Source organism: Nilaparvata lugens, unplaced genomic scaffold (assembly GCF_014356525.2).
Source record: "Nilaparvata lugens isolate BPH unplaced genomic scaffold, ASM1435652v1 scaffold814_1_2, whole genome shotgun sequence".
Classification (NCBI taxonomy): domain Eukaryota; kingdom Metazoa; phylum Arthropoda; class Insecta; order Hemiptera; family Delphacidae; genus Nilaparvata; species Nilaparvata lugens.
Window position 1 is genome coordinate 1 of NW_024093900.1, and position 18,246 is coordinate 18,246.

At 35.5% G+C, this 18,246-nt stretch overlaps 1 protein-coding gene across 1 annotated transcript in view; it reads left to right on the forward strand.

Annotated features, from left to right (window-relative positions):
* Nucleotides 1-2,960: 2,960 nt before the first annotated feature.
* LOC111060197 (E3 ubiquitin-protein ligase arc-1-like) overlaps nt 2,961-18,246 on the forward strand; it is a gene marked incomplete at its 5' end in the record, with an annotated part of 28,869 nt that continues 13,583 nt past the window's right edge. The window contains 3 exon segments of the mRNA XM_039419017.1: nt 2,961-3,097; nt 8,804-8,889; nt 10,119-10,331. Of these exon segments, the coding sequence (XP_039274951.1) occupies nt 2,961-3,097; nt 8,804-8,889; nt 10,119-10,331 (436 nt within the window).

Sequence of the window (18,246 nt, forward strand, 5' to 3'; positions counted from 1 at the left end):
AGCAATTCCACAAGTGATGCCTGAGCGAGCAATGGCAAATTTTAGAATTAGGTTGAGTGTGTGATAAGTAACGGAAAAAATTTGAATGACATAATTTTTAAATGAAAAACTTTGTGAGAAATCTATATAATTCACTGTAAATTGCACAATTTGATTATTAATGTGATATAATTACATGGTTAAATTGTACGAAAAACACTTTAATTATTATCCCTCAAAAATTGTCAGGTTTTCATGCCGGATTCTCTCTATCTAAAGGTGCGTACAGATTTACGCGAACATGAGCAATTCACTTTTAATCAGCTGATGCCAAGCTTTTTATATCTGTATCTTACCGTTTCTGTAATAATACAGATATAGTCAGCTGATTAAAAGTGAATTGCTCATGTTCGCGGCGCGTATATCTGTACGCACCTTAAGAGGATCATTCCAGAATTGAGTTACACTCTATCTCTTAATAGCAGGTAACCCGTGCTCCGCAAGGGTCTGATTAAAAACTTGGTGTACTGAAATCTTGAAGAATTTAAAATAGATCTATAACCATCCTCGGTAAATTAAGAATCTTCTGTATTTGTAAAATTTCAAGATAATAAGTCCAGTAGTTCAGACAAGATGATGCATCATTCGTGTGAATTTCCTATTCCGTACGTGTATAAGCCAATAATTCTTTCCTTTATTGTAATTTTAGATAATCCTGTACATGGTAAGAATAGTTTGCAAGGTCTTCCAGGTTTAGTGGCAGTGCTGTAGAATTTTCTTGCGGCTGCCATGATTCATCCGTCAGTTAAGAGCAATCCAGTATGGAGCTACCATTCACTTCTACCGCCAAATGTAAAATTGGTAGTGTGATCCGTTTTTCAACGGGAAGAATAAAAGTGCCACTGAAATATACATTGAGTCACACTATTACGTTATTCACACTATGAACAGAGATATTGTGGAATTTCTCCATATTAAGGTGAAATAGAAACGATATTGTCAGTTCCACATAATTTATTTGAGCCAAGCTTGAGTTTCAATGCAGTGAGGCATCATCTTTAGTGGTCTTTTCAGACGTCATCTTCAGAGTCTAAATAAAAAAATACCACTGAAGATGATGCTTTAGTGCATTGAAACTTGAGTTTGCCTCAAATAAATTATGTGGAACTGACAATATCGTTTTTATTTCACCTTATTACGACGTCATGTCGAAACCGTTTGCTTCTCGTTTGTTCCAATCCTCTGTTGAAGGAATTATAACATTACACAATAGTCGTCCTTTCACGTCACCTGCCCCAAACTTTGTCGAAGATGTCAAAAGAGACTGACTGTAGCCTTACACTTGTCAAAATTCATTAGCAGACTCTCTCCAAATATTGAAATTATGCATGACTAAGTTATTATTCCTTTACGGCTGTGCAAAGGCTAAAAATAAACTTTCTATTGGTGATATTTTTCAAAGTTTTTTGTTTTGTATATCTTCAAGCTATCAAAATGGAAAAGTTTTCTCTAGAAAACATTTTTTTCCGATCATTACTTTCTGAGATATGAGCGCCTAAAGTTCAAATTTTTGGGACAGAACAATTCAAATTCGGTAAGAGATAAATCTATGAGATTTATTTCGGTGGTAGAAGTGAGAGTGGTAGCTCCATGTTGGATTCCCTCTAACTGACGAATGAATCATGGCAGCCGCATGAGCTGCCGCATTTTAAACTATTTCTAAATTTTATTAAAATATAATAGATATTTCAGTGTTGCATTCTTTCTGAAGCTGTCATTTACTAACAACAGGCCTGTAGCAAGAGGGGGGTATTTAAGCGGGCCCAGTGTCAGAGGGGTGTTTTCAATGTCTAATGCCGCTGCCACACTCTTGCCAAGTGCCTACAAATGACCACGAGCGCGAGAGTGTGGATGGGTACAATGCCATCGCTCGCCTTCTCTCCGCTCGAAGATGTATACAGCGAGCCGCTTGGTAAGCGACATGGCAAGTGACTTGGCGAGTGTGTGGCGCTGGCGTTATTGTTCTTTATCTGTCAACATCGGTTACGAACTTAAGAAACTTGTACAGTTGAACATTTCTTAATAATGAGGTTAGTTGTTAATAGTATTATTGAAATAATAATTTCATATACAGTGAAAATTTTAAATCAAATTATTATCAAATTAATTTCTCAACTCAGCATGATGTAAGCTCTTCTGTGCTGAAGACAATTAATTAATTGTGTTGAATTTCCAATGAAAGAATTGAAAACGATGTTTCCAAGAACAGAGATTTTCCCTGAAAAGTGTAATCGCAGCACACTACCACGAAAACAAACAGAAACTGTAATTTAATTTGTATGTAATTACTTTTATGGCAAATAAATGAATTTAAAAAACTGTGCTCTTACAAAACAATTTTCTTTGTCAGTAAACTTAATCAGATCCCATGAATTCATTTTTTACTTTAAATGGTTAGCCCCTGAAAGTTAAACACCAATTAAAAATTTAGATGATATAGATTAATTAGTTAGAATTTTCAATCGGGGTTAATAATTATAAAATGATAATAATTACACTTGATAATTTTCAATTATGTCTGAATAATAAACCACATATATGGCATGAATAATAAAATTCTGAAGTTGAGAATTCGTTATTCTTAGTGAATTTACGGCTTATTAAATTTAATTGAAAAAATGTTCAACTGAAAATTTTTGTTTGCTTCGACTTGTGGAATACCATGATGTTAATAGGGTCATTCTTCCCGGAGATATTCACTCTGTAATACTTGTTTTATAATAATTTGAAAACTCTCATCGAAGGTATATTTCTGTTTTCAAGAAAAAAGAAACGTTAGAAGCTTGAGAGATTACTTTAAAGCTCACTTTGAAGCTTCAAAAATTGATTACCTTAATTGTACTTTATTGGTACAAACTTGAATTATTTTACAACCTTATTGACATTTAAATTGTAGCTGAAAATTAATTTTACTATTTCAGAATGGCTGATGATTTGCAGAATTTTTTCCCCATTGATCAGTTTACCGTTGGCAGATTGATCAGGGGATCTTCAATAGGAATCGATAACTCGGTTGAGTTCAGAAAAAATGTTAAAAAGACACAGGCTTCCACGAAAAGTAAGTATTCTCCAATTCTACCAATTTTCTCACTTTCATTGAATACTATCCCACAAGCATTAAGGGCCCGTTTCCGAACTTGGAATCTATAAGTTCTGGACTTACAGAGTCCAGGACTAAAATAAGCGCTCGGGTCTAAATCATCTTTTCGAGTCACGGGTTTATCTTCTAAACTCCGGGGTCTATTAGGTCCTCGTACTATTTGAGTCCACGACTTCAACGCAGTAAACATGAGTGATATTCACAATATTTTGTTGTTATTTTGGCAATGAAGACCTGTGAATAAAAATGCGGTGCATCGTAATATGCAAGAGCATCAGCTTTTGTTATTATATAAATTTAACGAAAAGTTTGTAGTAACCTAATAATATACTAGCATATTGATAATTCTATTTTAAAGAAAAACCTATCCTTTTGGAACAATAAATAGACATTTCATTCCACGTTATACTATTATTGATCATTGTCAGTGATCCTGGATTAAAAAATATAAGTATTTATTTGAAAAATGTATTTGTTTCGATTAATTTTAATGTATTATTATATTATTTTTATCATGTATATTATGTTGCAATTTACAAATGAAACTGATTAGTAAAATTGGATAATACAATTTTTCGCCCCACTTGGATGTAATTAGCTGGTTTTCGTGCGTGATATGGAGGCCGAAAGTGATTGTTTTCTGACCAGGCCGGTAAAAGATTTACGGCCCTAGGGCTGTAAAATAACCTTGAAGTCAGCTGATTCTGATTTGATGTGAACGTGTTTACAAAATAGTTTATGAAATGGAATCAGTTTATGCTTCTAGAATTGAATAAAGTATTTTGCAATAAGATACTATCATTTTATTTGGATGAATGAAATACAAATGAGATATTATAAACTTTTCAAATTCAATTCTCAGAGTATAATAGAATCTAACCTCAAACCTCCTATTACTGCGTTTATCATGAAACATGGTGGATAAATGGAATCAGTTTATGCTTCTAGAATTGAATAAAGTATTCTGCAATAATATACTGTCATTTTATTTGGATGAATGAAATACAGATGAGATATATATTATAAACTATTCAAATTCGATTTTCAGAGTAGGATAAAACTTCTAACCTAAACTTCCATTGACATTCAGATTGGCCAAATTTCAAGTGTGCTAAAACAGCTGATCAAAAACTATTCATTATTTGTGTTTATTATTCAATAATTAAAACATTTATAATAATGTCATCTTATTGTCATTGAAAGAATAAAAAAGTATTAACTCAACCTCTCACATAATTGATCATAATCTTTTAGGTTTTTTAGACAAATAAGAATAAAAAATAAAAATACTTGGACAATTTCCTGATATTCAGATTTGCTAGAGCTATGAGCTTCTACTTCTGCTTTCGGAAGTGCTTAATAAACAATTATTCTCATATTATATATTGTTTATTTTTGTGTGTGGCGAAAAATAGCGTTCGCACCACAGGCAAAAATGTTTTTCCGGCTCTCAATCTTTTCTAGTCCTCGGCCTACGGCCTCGGACTTGAAAACCGATTTCAAGCCGGAAAAGTCTCATTTTCGGCCCTAGGTGCGAAATATACTATTAAAGCAATTATTGTGTTATTTTTTCTTGATAATTTAGGTTATGATACATTCCATAATGAGGTTAGTTTATAAACATAATTTTATTCCAAAATAAGCTTACAATCTATAAATTATGAATTGAGATGAATTTAGGTATTCCATGACAGCTATTAGGCTACTCATGTACTCCAAAACGATAACTGATATGTGTTTTCCCATTCAAGTCTAGAACTTAAATTTAAATCCTACCCTAGTCGTGGGTTTAAAATCACGCTGCTTTTAGTTCTGGACTTGAAGATTTTTGATAAACCTTCGACTCGGAAAGAGACGAGAATCTAATTCAAATCCTGGACTTGAAAGCTCTTTACTCAGAAAGCAAAATTATAAACTCCAGAGTTTAATGTGATCTCTAAACTCCAGGGTCTAGTTAAGTACTTGACTACAATAACGCCATGACTCGGAAGCCAATTTTCTGACTCCAGAGTTTAAAGCCGGTTAAAGTCTAGAACTTAGCTGAACCCCGAGCTCGGAAACCGGCACTAAATCACTTTAATAGCTCTATTTACTGTTGATTTTCTATCAATTCTGTTGTGTAAGTGCTGTTGGTTTTTGGACTTTTTTCTGCCATGATTGGCTGCTACTGCAATTCCATGGGTTTCTATATCTAGATCGCAAATCTTTGATTTAGAAACCTATGATATGTATCTGTGACCTATTAAACCTATGTATCTAGAACGTATATCTTAGATATAGATATAGAAATGATAGGATCGCAGATCGCTCTCTGTGTGTCCGGGTCCATAAAGCTGCGTACACATATACGCGCTTCCAACCCGCACCGAGCACGCTCCGCCCTTGTACTGCCCTCGTACCGCCCTCGTTCCTCCATCGAACCAGGTACTAGGTTGTGGCTTTGCCAAGAACTTTGCTCATTAATTGAATTGAATAATTCAACTGCCTTCAAGGCTGCGTAGAAACACTACCCGAACTTTGCACAGAAGTCGTAGTATAAAATATAATTTTCCTCCACCTACTGTCAAAAGTACTTACTTTACTCCCTGAAACATAATACTAAAGTGTCACTTTTTCGCTCTCGGTACTAAAAAACAGAAAAACTCCCTAGGGAGTAAAAGTGACTCCATTTAAATAACATGGAAAGCATCTCTATTTTAAAAACGTACATTTGGAATAGGTCAGAAGGTCTAAGCTCAGATGAGGAAGCATATAGAGTAGTCATTAAACCAACTAAATTCAATACCTCAACCAGACATTTGATCGATATATAAAATTTATGTTTGCATGCTGAAATTATGATTACAAACTTCATATCACTATACTAAAAAAATGTATATATTTTTTCTTTTATTCCATGTTATTCAAAATATCAGCCAACGAATATTACTTATTAACTAATCAAATTTGAAACGGGAACTACATCATAGCTGTAGTTTTGGCTGTCATTGTTGTTACAACTTTAGCCGACAGATAGTGCTGTCGGAGGAGAACTGTGATTACAAGCCAGCTGTTTCTGTTTACTTTTTAGATTATGTTGTAACACATTGTTTGGTCACATACGTTTTTAAAAATTATTTTATTAGCAATTTTTATAATAATGTAGGTGGAGGAAAAATGTTGTGTATATCACGAGTGAAAAATGTTTTTTCTCCCTCAGGAAAATTGTTGCCCTCGGCTTCGCCTCGGGCTTCAAACTTTTCCCTCAGGGAGAAAAAACAGCACTTTTCACTCTAGATATACAAATAACTATTTATTATTCAATTACGTACAATTATTTAATCTCTACAGTACAACAGGTGTCTACTCTCATGTGTTTATTTTCTATGATTGTTGTGATTTAATTTGAGTGATCACTTTGGAAGATTTAATTAGGTTTCTCTTTTCATGCCAAGAAATAGTGAAAAACTGAATGTTAATGCACACAATCTGACAATTGTGCACAATTGTCACAAGTAGGCTACTAAAAAATAAAAGCGCTACACACTTGGAAACTGCCGCGATATTCTTAAGTAAGGTTTCGAGTTTACTTATATTTATACTTAGTACGACTTTTGAATGAGCAAAGTTTTGAATGATAGTTCAAGTTGACTTACTGAATCTCTTACTTGACTTTTTTTTGATACTTGTGAACGTTTTTAAATACGGACCTCAGTATTGTTCTTATCCCAAATTACACATTTCCTCTCTTCATTCAAATGATGGATGAGAGGCTTACGGGAGTATTCCTGCCTTGAGAAGTATAACGCATTCATTTCAACATGCTTCAATTTATGTAAGCTCCTTTCATGTACTAAAAAAATATAAACACATCAGCAGAATTTGCAGATTCTAAAATTCGACTCTCCACTGATTTGTTGCATTGGCGGGTTGATAGAATTAGCAAACTCGGAATTCGCTGATTCCATGTTAAACTACCATATGAATCAATACTACACCGATCAGAGCAGTTTTGATTCATACGGCAGTTTAACATGGAGTCAGCGAGTTCCCGAGTTTGCCAATTCTATCAACCCGCTTTGGCTTGCAGTAAGTTTGTGTTACTGAAATGTAAATAACTAAAAAAAAAGAGATACTTAGGCCCGGTTACACAAAGCCAGTTGAATTCTAACCGTGATTAACATTACGAGATCCAATCATAGAAGGAGTTTTTGAAAAGACGGCTTCTCTGATTGGTTCACGTGGAACTTACCTTTGTACTTACTAAAAGCATTTTGAGTACTCACCTTTCAGATAATTACGTTTTGTGATACCTACCTTTTACATCATTTGGGCCGTATTCATAATGAAACACAAACTAATTATATCAGTAATTAGCTGTTTATTAAAATAGGGAGGTATTAAACTGTTACCTTCTATCATACAACAGGTTCCCTGGTGTTACTTATTGTTTATTCCTGCAATATTAGTTTATCAGTCTTAGGCCGGTTACAGAGCTCGACCGACCGTCAGTGCGTACGTCAGTCGCGCTTGTCTTTTCCATTGATATACCATGTATCCGTACAGAGCAGGACTGACGGCACGCTTGCGCACGGTCAGGACCATGCGTTTTATACAGCATACGAAGACCATCGGTCGAGCTCTTACGCTTCCGTTCCATCGGTCGACTGACGCGCTATTGGAGCAAATAGAAGCTTTCAGAGCTGTACTGATCAGTAGCCTGATCGCAATATAACCAATGTTCTGACACCTCTGCCCGACAATCAGCTGATATTGAATTGAATAACATAATGAAGGAATTCAATTAAAAGTTTCATATTTGAATTCAGAGTTTTTCTATACACTTCTTCAATCATTTATAAATTTTTTATTGGAAAAATCATATATACTATTATTATTATCTACATTTATTTGATCCGTAGCTTAAAGTGACTGCAAGTATTCCCAATTACAATACAATACAATACAAATGAATTTTATTTCCATTAATATACAAATAAACAATCTAATCAATAAAATGTACATAATAATCAAAAATACAATAGGCCTATATGAAATTTACTACAAATATAAATAAATTGCATTTTTTCGGAAATTAACCTACTCAACTATGAAACCCATGTTCTAGAGCAGGTGTAAATGGTGATACAAGCTCGAAATAACTCATCAAAATTTCTGATGGACATTCAGAAGTAGTTAAAAATTTACCACCATCCTCAAGCAATAATGTAAATATGGTACTGAATTCCCCTTGAAATGCTCTTTGGGCGACCATCGGGTGAACTTGATATCTACGTCTTTTTATCTTTCGTTTACGAAGATAATAAGTTGCAATTTAAACAATCTGTAAATGCGTCCATTTTGTGAGTCAGAAAAACTGATGTATGGATGCGTATGGAAAGGATGGTGCATACGCACTGACGGTCGGTCGAGCTCTGAATGTGTAAAACTGATTTATGGATGCGTATTGTCAGGATGGTACATACGCACTGACGGTCGGTCGAGCTCTGAATGTTTAAAACTGATTTATGGATGCGTATTGTCAGGATGGTACATACGCACTGACGGTCGGTCGAGCTCTGTAACCGGCCTTATTATTACTTTGCCGTATTGGCTGTACTTTCCGTTAGAGCAATACCATATGAATGTGTCAATTAGTTTTAATTTAATTTTTTTTTTTTGTAGAAAAATGCTCTGAATGCTCCACCAGAGTTGAGGAGGTGAAGTGTAAGCAGTGTGATGTTCCCTACTGTGAGGACTGTTTCGACTCTGTAAGTAATCTATATTGACTATACAATTATTTGAATAATTAGGCTAATATTTGAATATAGCGTATGGCATTTTTTTGAGTCCTTGTAATTTTACACTGTTTACAAGTGCTGAATAGTTAATATTTATTTATTTATTTAATGAGATTAACTATTTTGTATATTTATTTTATTTGAGGAAAATTGTTGCTCTGACGTGAACTTGAACATACTTTGGACATTTTATAAGACTAAATTCAGGAATATTAGGCTGACCACTAACGGTAGGACTTGCATGTTCATCATGCATGTTTTATCACCAGCGAGAGTCTTTCAACATAAAATAAACAACCAATACCCAATAAAAATATAATGAATAACTAGAAAATTACTAATTATAATGTTAGAAAAAATAAAAAACCTCAAATAGAGCTGCAAAGAATAATTGAATTGGCCTGAAGAGAAAGTGAGCATGTCAAAAATAAGAATTTTTCAGGGGAGAGAAAAAACTGAATACAGATAAAAGTATTGATAATTTCAAGATTTTTCTGTCATTAGGGTGCAAAATATAAGACAACAATTTTAATCCAGTATAAGCACTTATGTAAGATTCACAATTTAAAATTGAGTTTTTTGTTAACTTCCTCTTACTCATGATGATATTATAAATTATCACTCAACTTTTACAATAAACATCTCAACCGAATGCAATCTAACCTCAAAGCAACGCGTGAATCAAAGGTAACCTAACAATAACATAAAAATCACAACTGACAAACAGCTCATTTTCGAATGTTCGGCGTTGAAAGGAAACATGTGTGTCATGACTAGTTCCCTTTCACTCCAGTACAGCAGAAATACGATATCTGTTTCTCATATAAAGAGAATGCTGACATGTTCCCTTTCAACTCCAATCGATGTATCCTACAGTAAACAACTCATTTCAACCATAAAAAAAATGAAAATTTTTGACATGTTTCCTCTCTCCTCAGGCCGATTCAATTAAAGAACGAATAAATCGGTGATGCAAAAACCAAACCTCAAAAATTTTGCTGGAAGCCTTCCTCTGTGATGACACAATAATGTATGACGATATGTGTATCATGCATATCCTATCGTTAGTGACTAAGGAGTTTTGGGCTAGCCTCTGATTTTTTTTCTTTCCGCTTCTATAATTGTGACTCAGTGTATGTATGAATGTTATTTTAGGGTTTATCAAGAAATATAATGTAATGTTTTATTGTCTGTTGAAGGTTCACGGTTCAGCGCGTTCATTGAAGAGCCACGAGAAGTTACCATTGCCAATTGACGTCACTCAGATTCGGACTTCCATTGAAGTCGTTCCCTGCCCACAACATAATGATGTGAACCAGGACTTTTACTGCAAAACATGTTCTCTGCAGCTGTGTTCGCGATGTGCTCTTCTTTCACATGGGCAGCACGAAATTGTTCTACTATACGATCAGGTATGATAGAAAATATATACGAGGGTCATGTTTTTTCAACCTCCGATTGGCTATAAATAAAATACAAATGCATATAAAAGGATAATTTTTTTCACCAAAAGTTATTTACACTCATGATTATTCTTCAACATTTCCACCGAAAGTTATTTACACTTAGGATTATCCTTTAACTTAGTTGCCGTGAAGGTTGAGGCATTTGTCATACCAGTGGACAATCCGATTGGCCATAGATAAAATACGAATGGATATAAAAGAACAATTCTTTAACCATATGTTTTTTACACTTATGATTATTCTTCAACATATTTGCCGTGAAGGTTGAGGCATATTTGGACCAACCTACAAAAACCTTCTTCATAAAATGCTGCCTCCAAATGAGTGGGCTAAGACGTTGTTTTGGAGCTCCTTGTTAGTTTGGAAGCTCTGCCCTCAATATGTCTTAAGGGAAAGGTATAAGTTACTAGTGGTCAAGTCAGGTTTGTATGGTGGGTGATCGGAATAGTACTAACGATTTGAAAAATTTTAAAAAGTATTTAGTTGATAAAGACTCTATACAAGAGTTCCTCTCAGACTCGAATTAATGTTGATTTAGTGATCGAAGTGTACATCCTATTGTATACAGAGTGTTTCAGAAGTAGTGTCGAACATTTTAGGATTGTTCCTGGATGATAGGAGTCTACAAATGTCGCATTTTTAGTGTCCGCAAATACGACATTTGTAGACTCCTATCATCCAGGAACAATAATGTCCTAAAATGTTCGACACTACTTCTGAAACACTCTGTAGAATTTCTCACCTATCAATCTGACTTGTCTTATATTCCTTAACTGGAGTCTCCAAGATGTAATTGAAAAAAACATGCAATTGATTTGCTGGAGAAGCCGTTTGGTTGCACCAGCACTGTCAGTCCGAGTTGTCATGCATCACAACGATTCCCGAAGTCATTTCAATATTGACGTCTTGCATTTTCCGAGTTCATTCACGGACAACATCACTCATAACGTTTGCTGTGTAATGTGAACCATTCCGCGTTAGATCTATGCTGAACTATTGCCTCTTGCTTGCAAAAACGAATAATGCAACGTAACTAGCACTTGGCGCAAAAGTCAAGTGGTGCGGTCATGTTTCTGGGTCGACAACAATTGACGATCTGGCCGCACCGATCACAGGGCGTTTGGTGGGCATGGAAAACTGTTCAGCTCTGTAACAATCGCCTCCCTACCCCTTGTCCGTGTCTCATGATATGTGTTCGGAGGTTGGAAAAAATACGTTTAATGTAAAATTTGATATTTGGATCGATGATGATTGGGAAACCATAGTTGGCAAGGTATTTTCCCCCTCTTTCTTCCAGCAGACCACATCACTTTGGCAATATTGTCTTATTTTTTATGTGTTATTTCCATTGTTACTGTTATGGTAATTGTTGTATTGTATTTTACTTTTTTGAATTTTTATGTGTTGTGAATAAATTGAATTGAATTGAATCGCACATCATATTTAGGCTAATTAAATATTTAAAATTTCACCTGTAATTATTATATCAAACTCCTCTGTTTGCTGAGGATTTTTGGGGGAGGTCTTAGAAGACTCTTTGCACTCCACTTCATTAGTTTTATCTGTTTGAAAACCTTTGAAAGGAATTTTTGACATGATTTTTTTGAAATTACAGTTTGAGTAGGCCTATAGTTAGGGTGTGGTCACATTGCATGCGTATATGTGCGAGTGCCCGCTTGGTGCGGATGAGCAGCAAAATCTGGAAAGAGCAATAGGAACACTCATACTGAAAGTGTGCACTTTGTTATTATTTATTTTATTTGATCATTTCTTAGGAGTGTTTGGTTTCGGTTTGTTGTGAATCATGGTAGTTGCGTTCAGTGTGAGCAGATATGCAAGTCAAAACGTGTTTCAATGACACTTTCCAGATTTTGTTTTTCGGTCCATGCATGGACGTTCAACCATGATTCGACGTGCACTTTAACATAATTATACGCATTCAATATGATCTTACCATTAGTTTGCAAAAAATGGTGTGTAGATGAAAAATTGATATTTTTCTTGAATTGATTTTGAAATTGATCTGAGCTCTGTGGAATAGAAAGAGGCTCGTACATGACTGTAATCCTTCAACTGATTATTATCGATGTAAGTTTTGGAATTTCTAATTTTCATTATAATGTGGATCTCATAGATCATGTATCCATCTCTCATCTGACCCATGCCCACGCACTGGCAATTGACACAAAATTAAAATACATATGTGGACATCATCCAAAAAAGTTCTATTATATGCCATTCGATTCGTTACATTATGGACTACAATATTAGTTTTTTTCATTTTTCCAATAAAATTAACAGTTTTCTTGATAAAATAATATATATGTAAAAATTTAGGGGGTTTGCGATTTGATTTTTTTGTTTTCTTTGATTAACTTCGAAGCAAGTAGTTTTAAAGGAAAATGAGCCGAATAATTAATGTAGCCACTCTTATTGCAAATCCATTGATGTATATTGTTATGTATTTGCGATTCGATTTGACGCCGTGGAAGGGGAAACAGTCGCGCGGAACAGCACGGCTGACTCTCTTAGCCATAGTAAACAGCAAACTGGAAATCAATTATCTCTGTAACCATTAATCGGAAAAAAATCTAACATGTGCCATTCGTTTTGTTAAATTAAGGACTACATTATTAGTCGAATTCATTTCCTCAATAAATCGAACAGTTTCCTTAATAAAATAATATAATGTAAAAATTTAGGGGTTTTTCGATTTGATTTTTTTGTTTTCTCCGATTAACTTTGAAGCAAGTAGTTTTAAAGAACAATGTGACGAATAATTATTGTAGCCACATCCATTGCGAATCCATTGATGTATATTGTTATGTATTTGCGATTCAAGTTGACGCTGTGGAAGGGGAAACAGCCGACGCGGCTGACTCCCTTCACCATAGTAAACAGAATAATACTGCTGTCTACATTGCATCTCATTTACAGTATGTTGCTCGAAACAATCAATTTTGTCTATTGTTTTGACATGCGCTGTATATAGATTAGTAGAGATAATCTGATACTTTGAGGAAGCTTTTTTGCTCGAAATCCCCTCCCCCCTCTCCCCCCTCGTCCATCCCTCCTCCCCTTCCCCCCGCCTGTAGGGCGGGGGGTGTTCTAAAAATAGATTTCCCCTCCCCTGTCCAGTGGTGGTGAGGGGGAGAGAGAGAGAGAGGGAGATATATCTTTCTCTCTCTTTCTAAAAATAGATTTCCCCTTCCCCCTGTCCATTGGCGGTGAGGGGGAGAGAGAGAGAGGGAGATATATCTTTCTCTCTCTTTCTAAAAATAGATTTCCCCTTCCCCCTGTCCAGTGGAGGTGAGGGGGGTAAGATATCTCTCTCTCTCTCTCTCTCTCCAGGTGAGGGAAAAAAAAATTCCTTTTAGGAGGAAAATTCCCTCTCTCTACTGTCAAATTAAAGTGAATCCATATTTCTACATCTAATGCTATACTGACAGATTGAGGTGAATGATAGATGTGGGGAAAAAATCTCTTTGAGAGAAAAAATTCTCTACTGTCAAATTAAAGGAATCATATTTCTACATCTAATGCCTATACTGACAGATTGAAGTGAATCCATATTGCTAGGATGCCAGACTCCTTTGAGAAATTCCTTTGGTGAGAGATTAAAGCGAATTCATATTTCTACATCTAATGCTATACTGACAGACTGAAGTGAATCCATTTCGCTCCATGATATACTACGATGACGGCTCAATTGATCCTTATCTCTCCCGCACCCTTCTCTAAGCCGAGTAAAGGAAGATTTATACTAATGTTATACGCTCCCCTCGCTTTCACACAACCGCATTCTTCTTTTACTCAGAACATCTCTTTCCCGCACCCTTCTTTATACGAAAGCAGGGAATTAAATCGCAAATGATGCAGAAGTTATTTCCCAGTAAAAAATTAGTTAAAAGAAGGGATGGGGTTTATTGAAATTTGCAAAAATAATTCTCATGATAGAATTTATCAATACTTTGATAATTTTGACGAATAGTGGAAAGATTAAATTTACTCTATTCCTCAAAAGCTTCTGGCAACACTGGACATGATGTTGAGATTGCCTCTATAAATGAAGAGCTAAAAGAAGCAAAACTAATGTGTTAGTGTTACGATGACTCTGCATCGATTCGGTCGGATTGATACACCTAGTGCTGGCGGGGTGGTGGTGCTGCTGCTAATCTTACGTGTGATATTGACTCGATAACACAACAGAAAATAATCGAATCGATAAATCAACAAGGAATCAGCGAAGCTGTGAAATTTTATTAGATTCGCAAATAACCAAACTTGTTTTGGAAAATACAAAGAATATCAGAGTGAGCATAATTGAAAGAGAACATATTCTAAGTCATTACAAAAATTTTAGCGCCAATATCGATAAAGTTATTGCAGAGTGAACTCTAACTTTAGAATCTGCTCTAGGAGAAGTGAAAACTTTAACAGACAGTTTTTCATCCCAGTTGAACAGTATTAACAACGATAAAGTTGATAAAGCTTATTTAGATAAGAAATTAAAAGCCATATCTGATAAAATTAAGAATTTGAAGGTGCTGGTCAGAAACTATCTCAATACTAAATTAAAACAAGCTTAGTACAGAAATTTTTACTAAAGTAAATGAAAACACCCATCGCCAATCGATAAGCAATATTTAGAATCTACTTTGCAGAAATTGACTAGTTCTTCATTAACAAAGTATGAGTTTGAAAAATGATTATCTGAAATGGTGAGTGCAATAAAAGCTAATATTATGGATGGTATTGAACAATTCATTACAAAAGATGCTATTGCTATTCTGATTAATCAAATTGCAGAAAAGTATGCAACTAAAAATGATATAGGAGATTTTATAAACGAGATTTTATAAACGAGATGGAAGTCGCTGTGAAAAGCATTCATGATGAAATAGCTGAGGCAATTGAAAATTCGGAAGAGGGCTCTGTTATGAGACTGCAATGTTCGGCTCCATTCATAGATTATCTTAATTATTCATCCACAGAGTGGCCTTCGATATGTGAGCGGATACGCACGTGTGAGTTGATATGAAATGGATAGAGGCCAAACAACACAAACCTTACAGAAAATCAGGTAGCCGAAATTATTACAGAAAAAATGGGTTTAGCACGAACACAAAGGGGTCGTATTGACCCGAAAACATAAAATCTTGTAAAAGGATAACACTTGACATATTATGAGAGAGAGAGTGAAATTTGAAGCATAGTGAATTTAAACGGTTAAACACATGCTGCTTCAAGATGAAGGCGGCGAGTATAAAGGGTCTAGTCTCTGAAATTATGTGAAAGGATAACACTTGACATATTATGGGAGAGTGAAATTGAAAGTATAATGAACTTTAACGGTTAAACACATGTCACTTCAAAATTCAGTATAGAATTTTTAATGTGTCTATGATGAATGTAATGGGTTGAGCCCAAAACATAAAATCTTGTAAAAGGATGACACTGACATATTATGAGAGAGTGTGAAATTTGAAGCATAGTGAATTTAAACGGATAAACACATGCTGCTTCAAGATGAAGACAGCAAGTATAAAGGTTTGGTCTCAGAAATCTTGTGAAAGGATAACACTTGACATATTATGTGAGAGAGAATTTGAACTATAATGAACTTTAACAGTTAACAACATGTTGCTTCAAATTTCAGTCTAGACATTTTTCATGTGTCTATGATTGAATGTAACGGTTTTCGATGCAGGAGTTATCGGACTTATCTGTAGAGGGGGACCTCACAGGGAGCAGAGCGCACGTGTCATTGTCTAGACAAGGGAGTGTAGCACGCACACGAGCAGGCGCACGCATCACTTAGTCTAAATGCTTGAACTGACAACATGCTGTCTAACTATTTCGATTGGAGAAGTTTCAACGAGTTCTGTAGAAGCAAATCCACTACTTGATTGGGTTTGAATTGTATCCTTATGATTGGTTTGTGCTAACAAAGGTAACATTTGCCGATAATGGCGAAATTCACATGCTTATCATGTAACTCTGGGGGTACTTGAGATCACATTCTATTATATACCCGGTTTCTGAATTGCTGTCCAAATTCGCGAAATCAAGGCTGGAAATTTCTTCCTCTGAGAGGAATTTGAAATTTCCAACAGGCAAGCTTCGGCTCATAGCTTCCGAGTATAAACTGTTTTTCGATAAAAGCAGATAATTAGACGGTTTTGAAGGATCGTATGTTTCGGGTAGATGTTTGTTATTCGCCTCACATAACGTTACCGATAAATGAGACCCCACCTCTCATCCCGCCTCAAACATAAGATGCATGTCCGGATCTGTTAGTAATTCCAGTTCGACTTTAGTGTGTTTCAGCATGCAATTCCAGGTGAAGTGCGCGAGGGAAACAAAATGGGTCACATCGAGGCCGTACGAGCTAAAAAGCGTAGACCTCATGGATTCAAAAACTACTGCTAATAGCATTACGTCCAAACATAAATAAAAATCGTGATATTCACCCAGATTTTTCAGCTTGAATGTTGAGAACACTCTTTGTGCATGCTCATATTCTTCGCGAGACAGAGGTGTATCAGTTAAGTCGTTATGAAAACATTCGATGGGAGGAAGCGATGTTTCCGCGAATTTTTCGGGACAGCTCATGTACGAGTAGGGATATACTCCTTTTTTCAACAAGAGCTGTCTGTGTTCGCGAGGTGGATCATCAAACACCGAAAATAATCGTTCGAACTTCTTTTCCATGTCTGTACTCTCTACCAAATTACGCACCAATACTTCCAAGGATTCAGACATAAACTTGTAGGAATCTAAAAATTTAATTTTGCCTACTGAAAGTGTCAAAAATCTCTCTGACGTATTTGCGATGCAGGAAATTTCTTTTTACATTTGCCGAGCGATTTAGAATAAAATGCGAATCAAAACCGGAGAAATTATGAAAATAACACGATATGTACTCCGGAGTACGGGCTGTTAAATTACAAGAAACATGTGCTGCACACAAGTAATTACCGGTTTCATGCGCGTGGTGACGACATTTAATATCGGTGTCTAAAAACGGTTCAGCACAAAGCCCGCAGTTTACTGAATTTTGAAATTCACGCTCTTGACTCTCGGATAAAGCTTGCATCGGAATTCTCGTTTCATATCCTCATACAAAATGTCACCGAGATCTGTAATTTCCTGAAGAAATTTCTCCATGATTTTTTCGTCTAAACTACTCGATCTATGGAGTACAGGTCCGTGAGCGATTTCCCCGTTAATCTATAACAACGAAACAATACCCGCAGGGAATATGTCGCGCCGTTTTCTTTGTGTAACTACGAGTAATTTCATCAGAATCGGAATCATCATCATCATTATCGATATTCACAACGTATGTTTCTAAATCCGCGTAAATGGTGTACTTTTCTTCAACGTCGCGCCTAGTTTCTTGAATTTAATTGTCTCTCCGCGTTTAGGATATGAAACGCGCTGAGATTCAAACTTGGAACAAAGTTCCACATGTTTCAACAAATTTGCTTTACCATCACAATTTTAGATTTGGTCGATGTGAACCGGTGAAAACAAAAATTACAAATGTGTACTTGACCCTTGTGTTTTGAAAGGTGAGAGAGAGAGAAGACGAGATAGCCCGTTTTTCCCGTTCGCGGTATTTACTAAACAGAAATGAGTTTTTCCTGCATCGCCTTTTAGCATTAAAAGATTAATTTGGTGTTGCCACAACCTGAAGAGCCTATTATAAGGATCCTTGCATATGTGGTAATAACTTACCATTTTTACACCATGTTGGCATTTCTTTCTCTCTTATAACATTGTCGAAATTTACTATCGGGATATTACTCATGTTAGTCACGTGTACAGCATGCGATCTGATAAGGAACTGATAAGT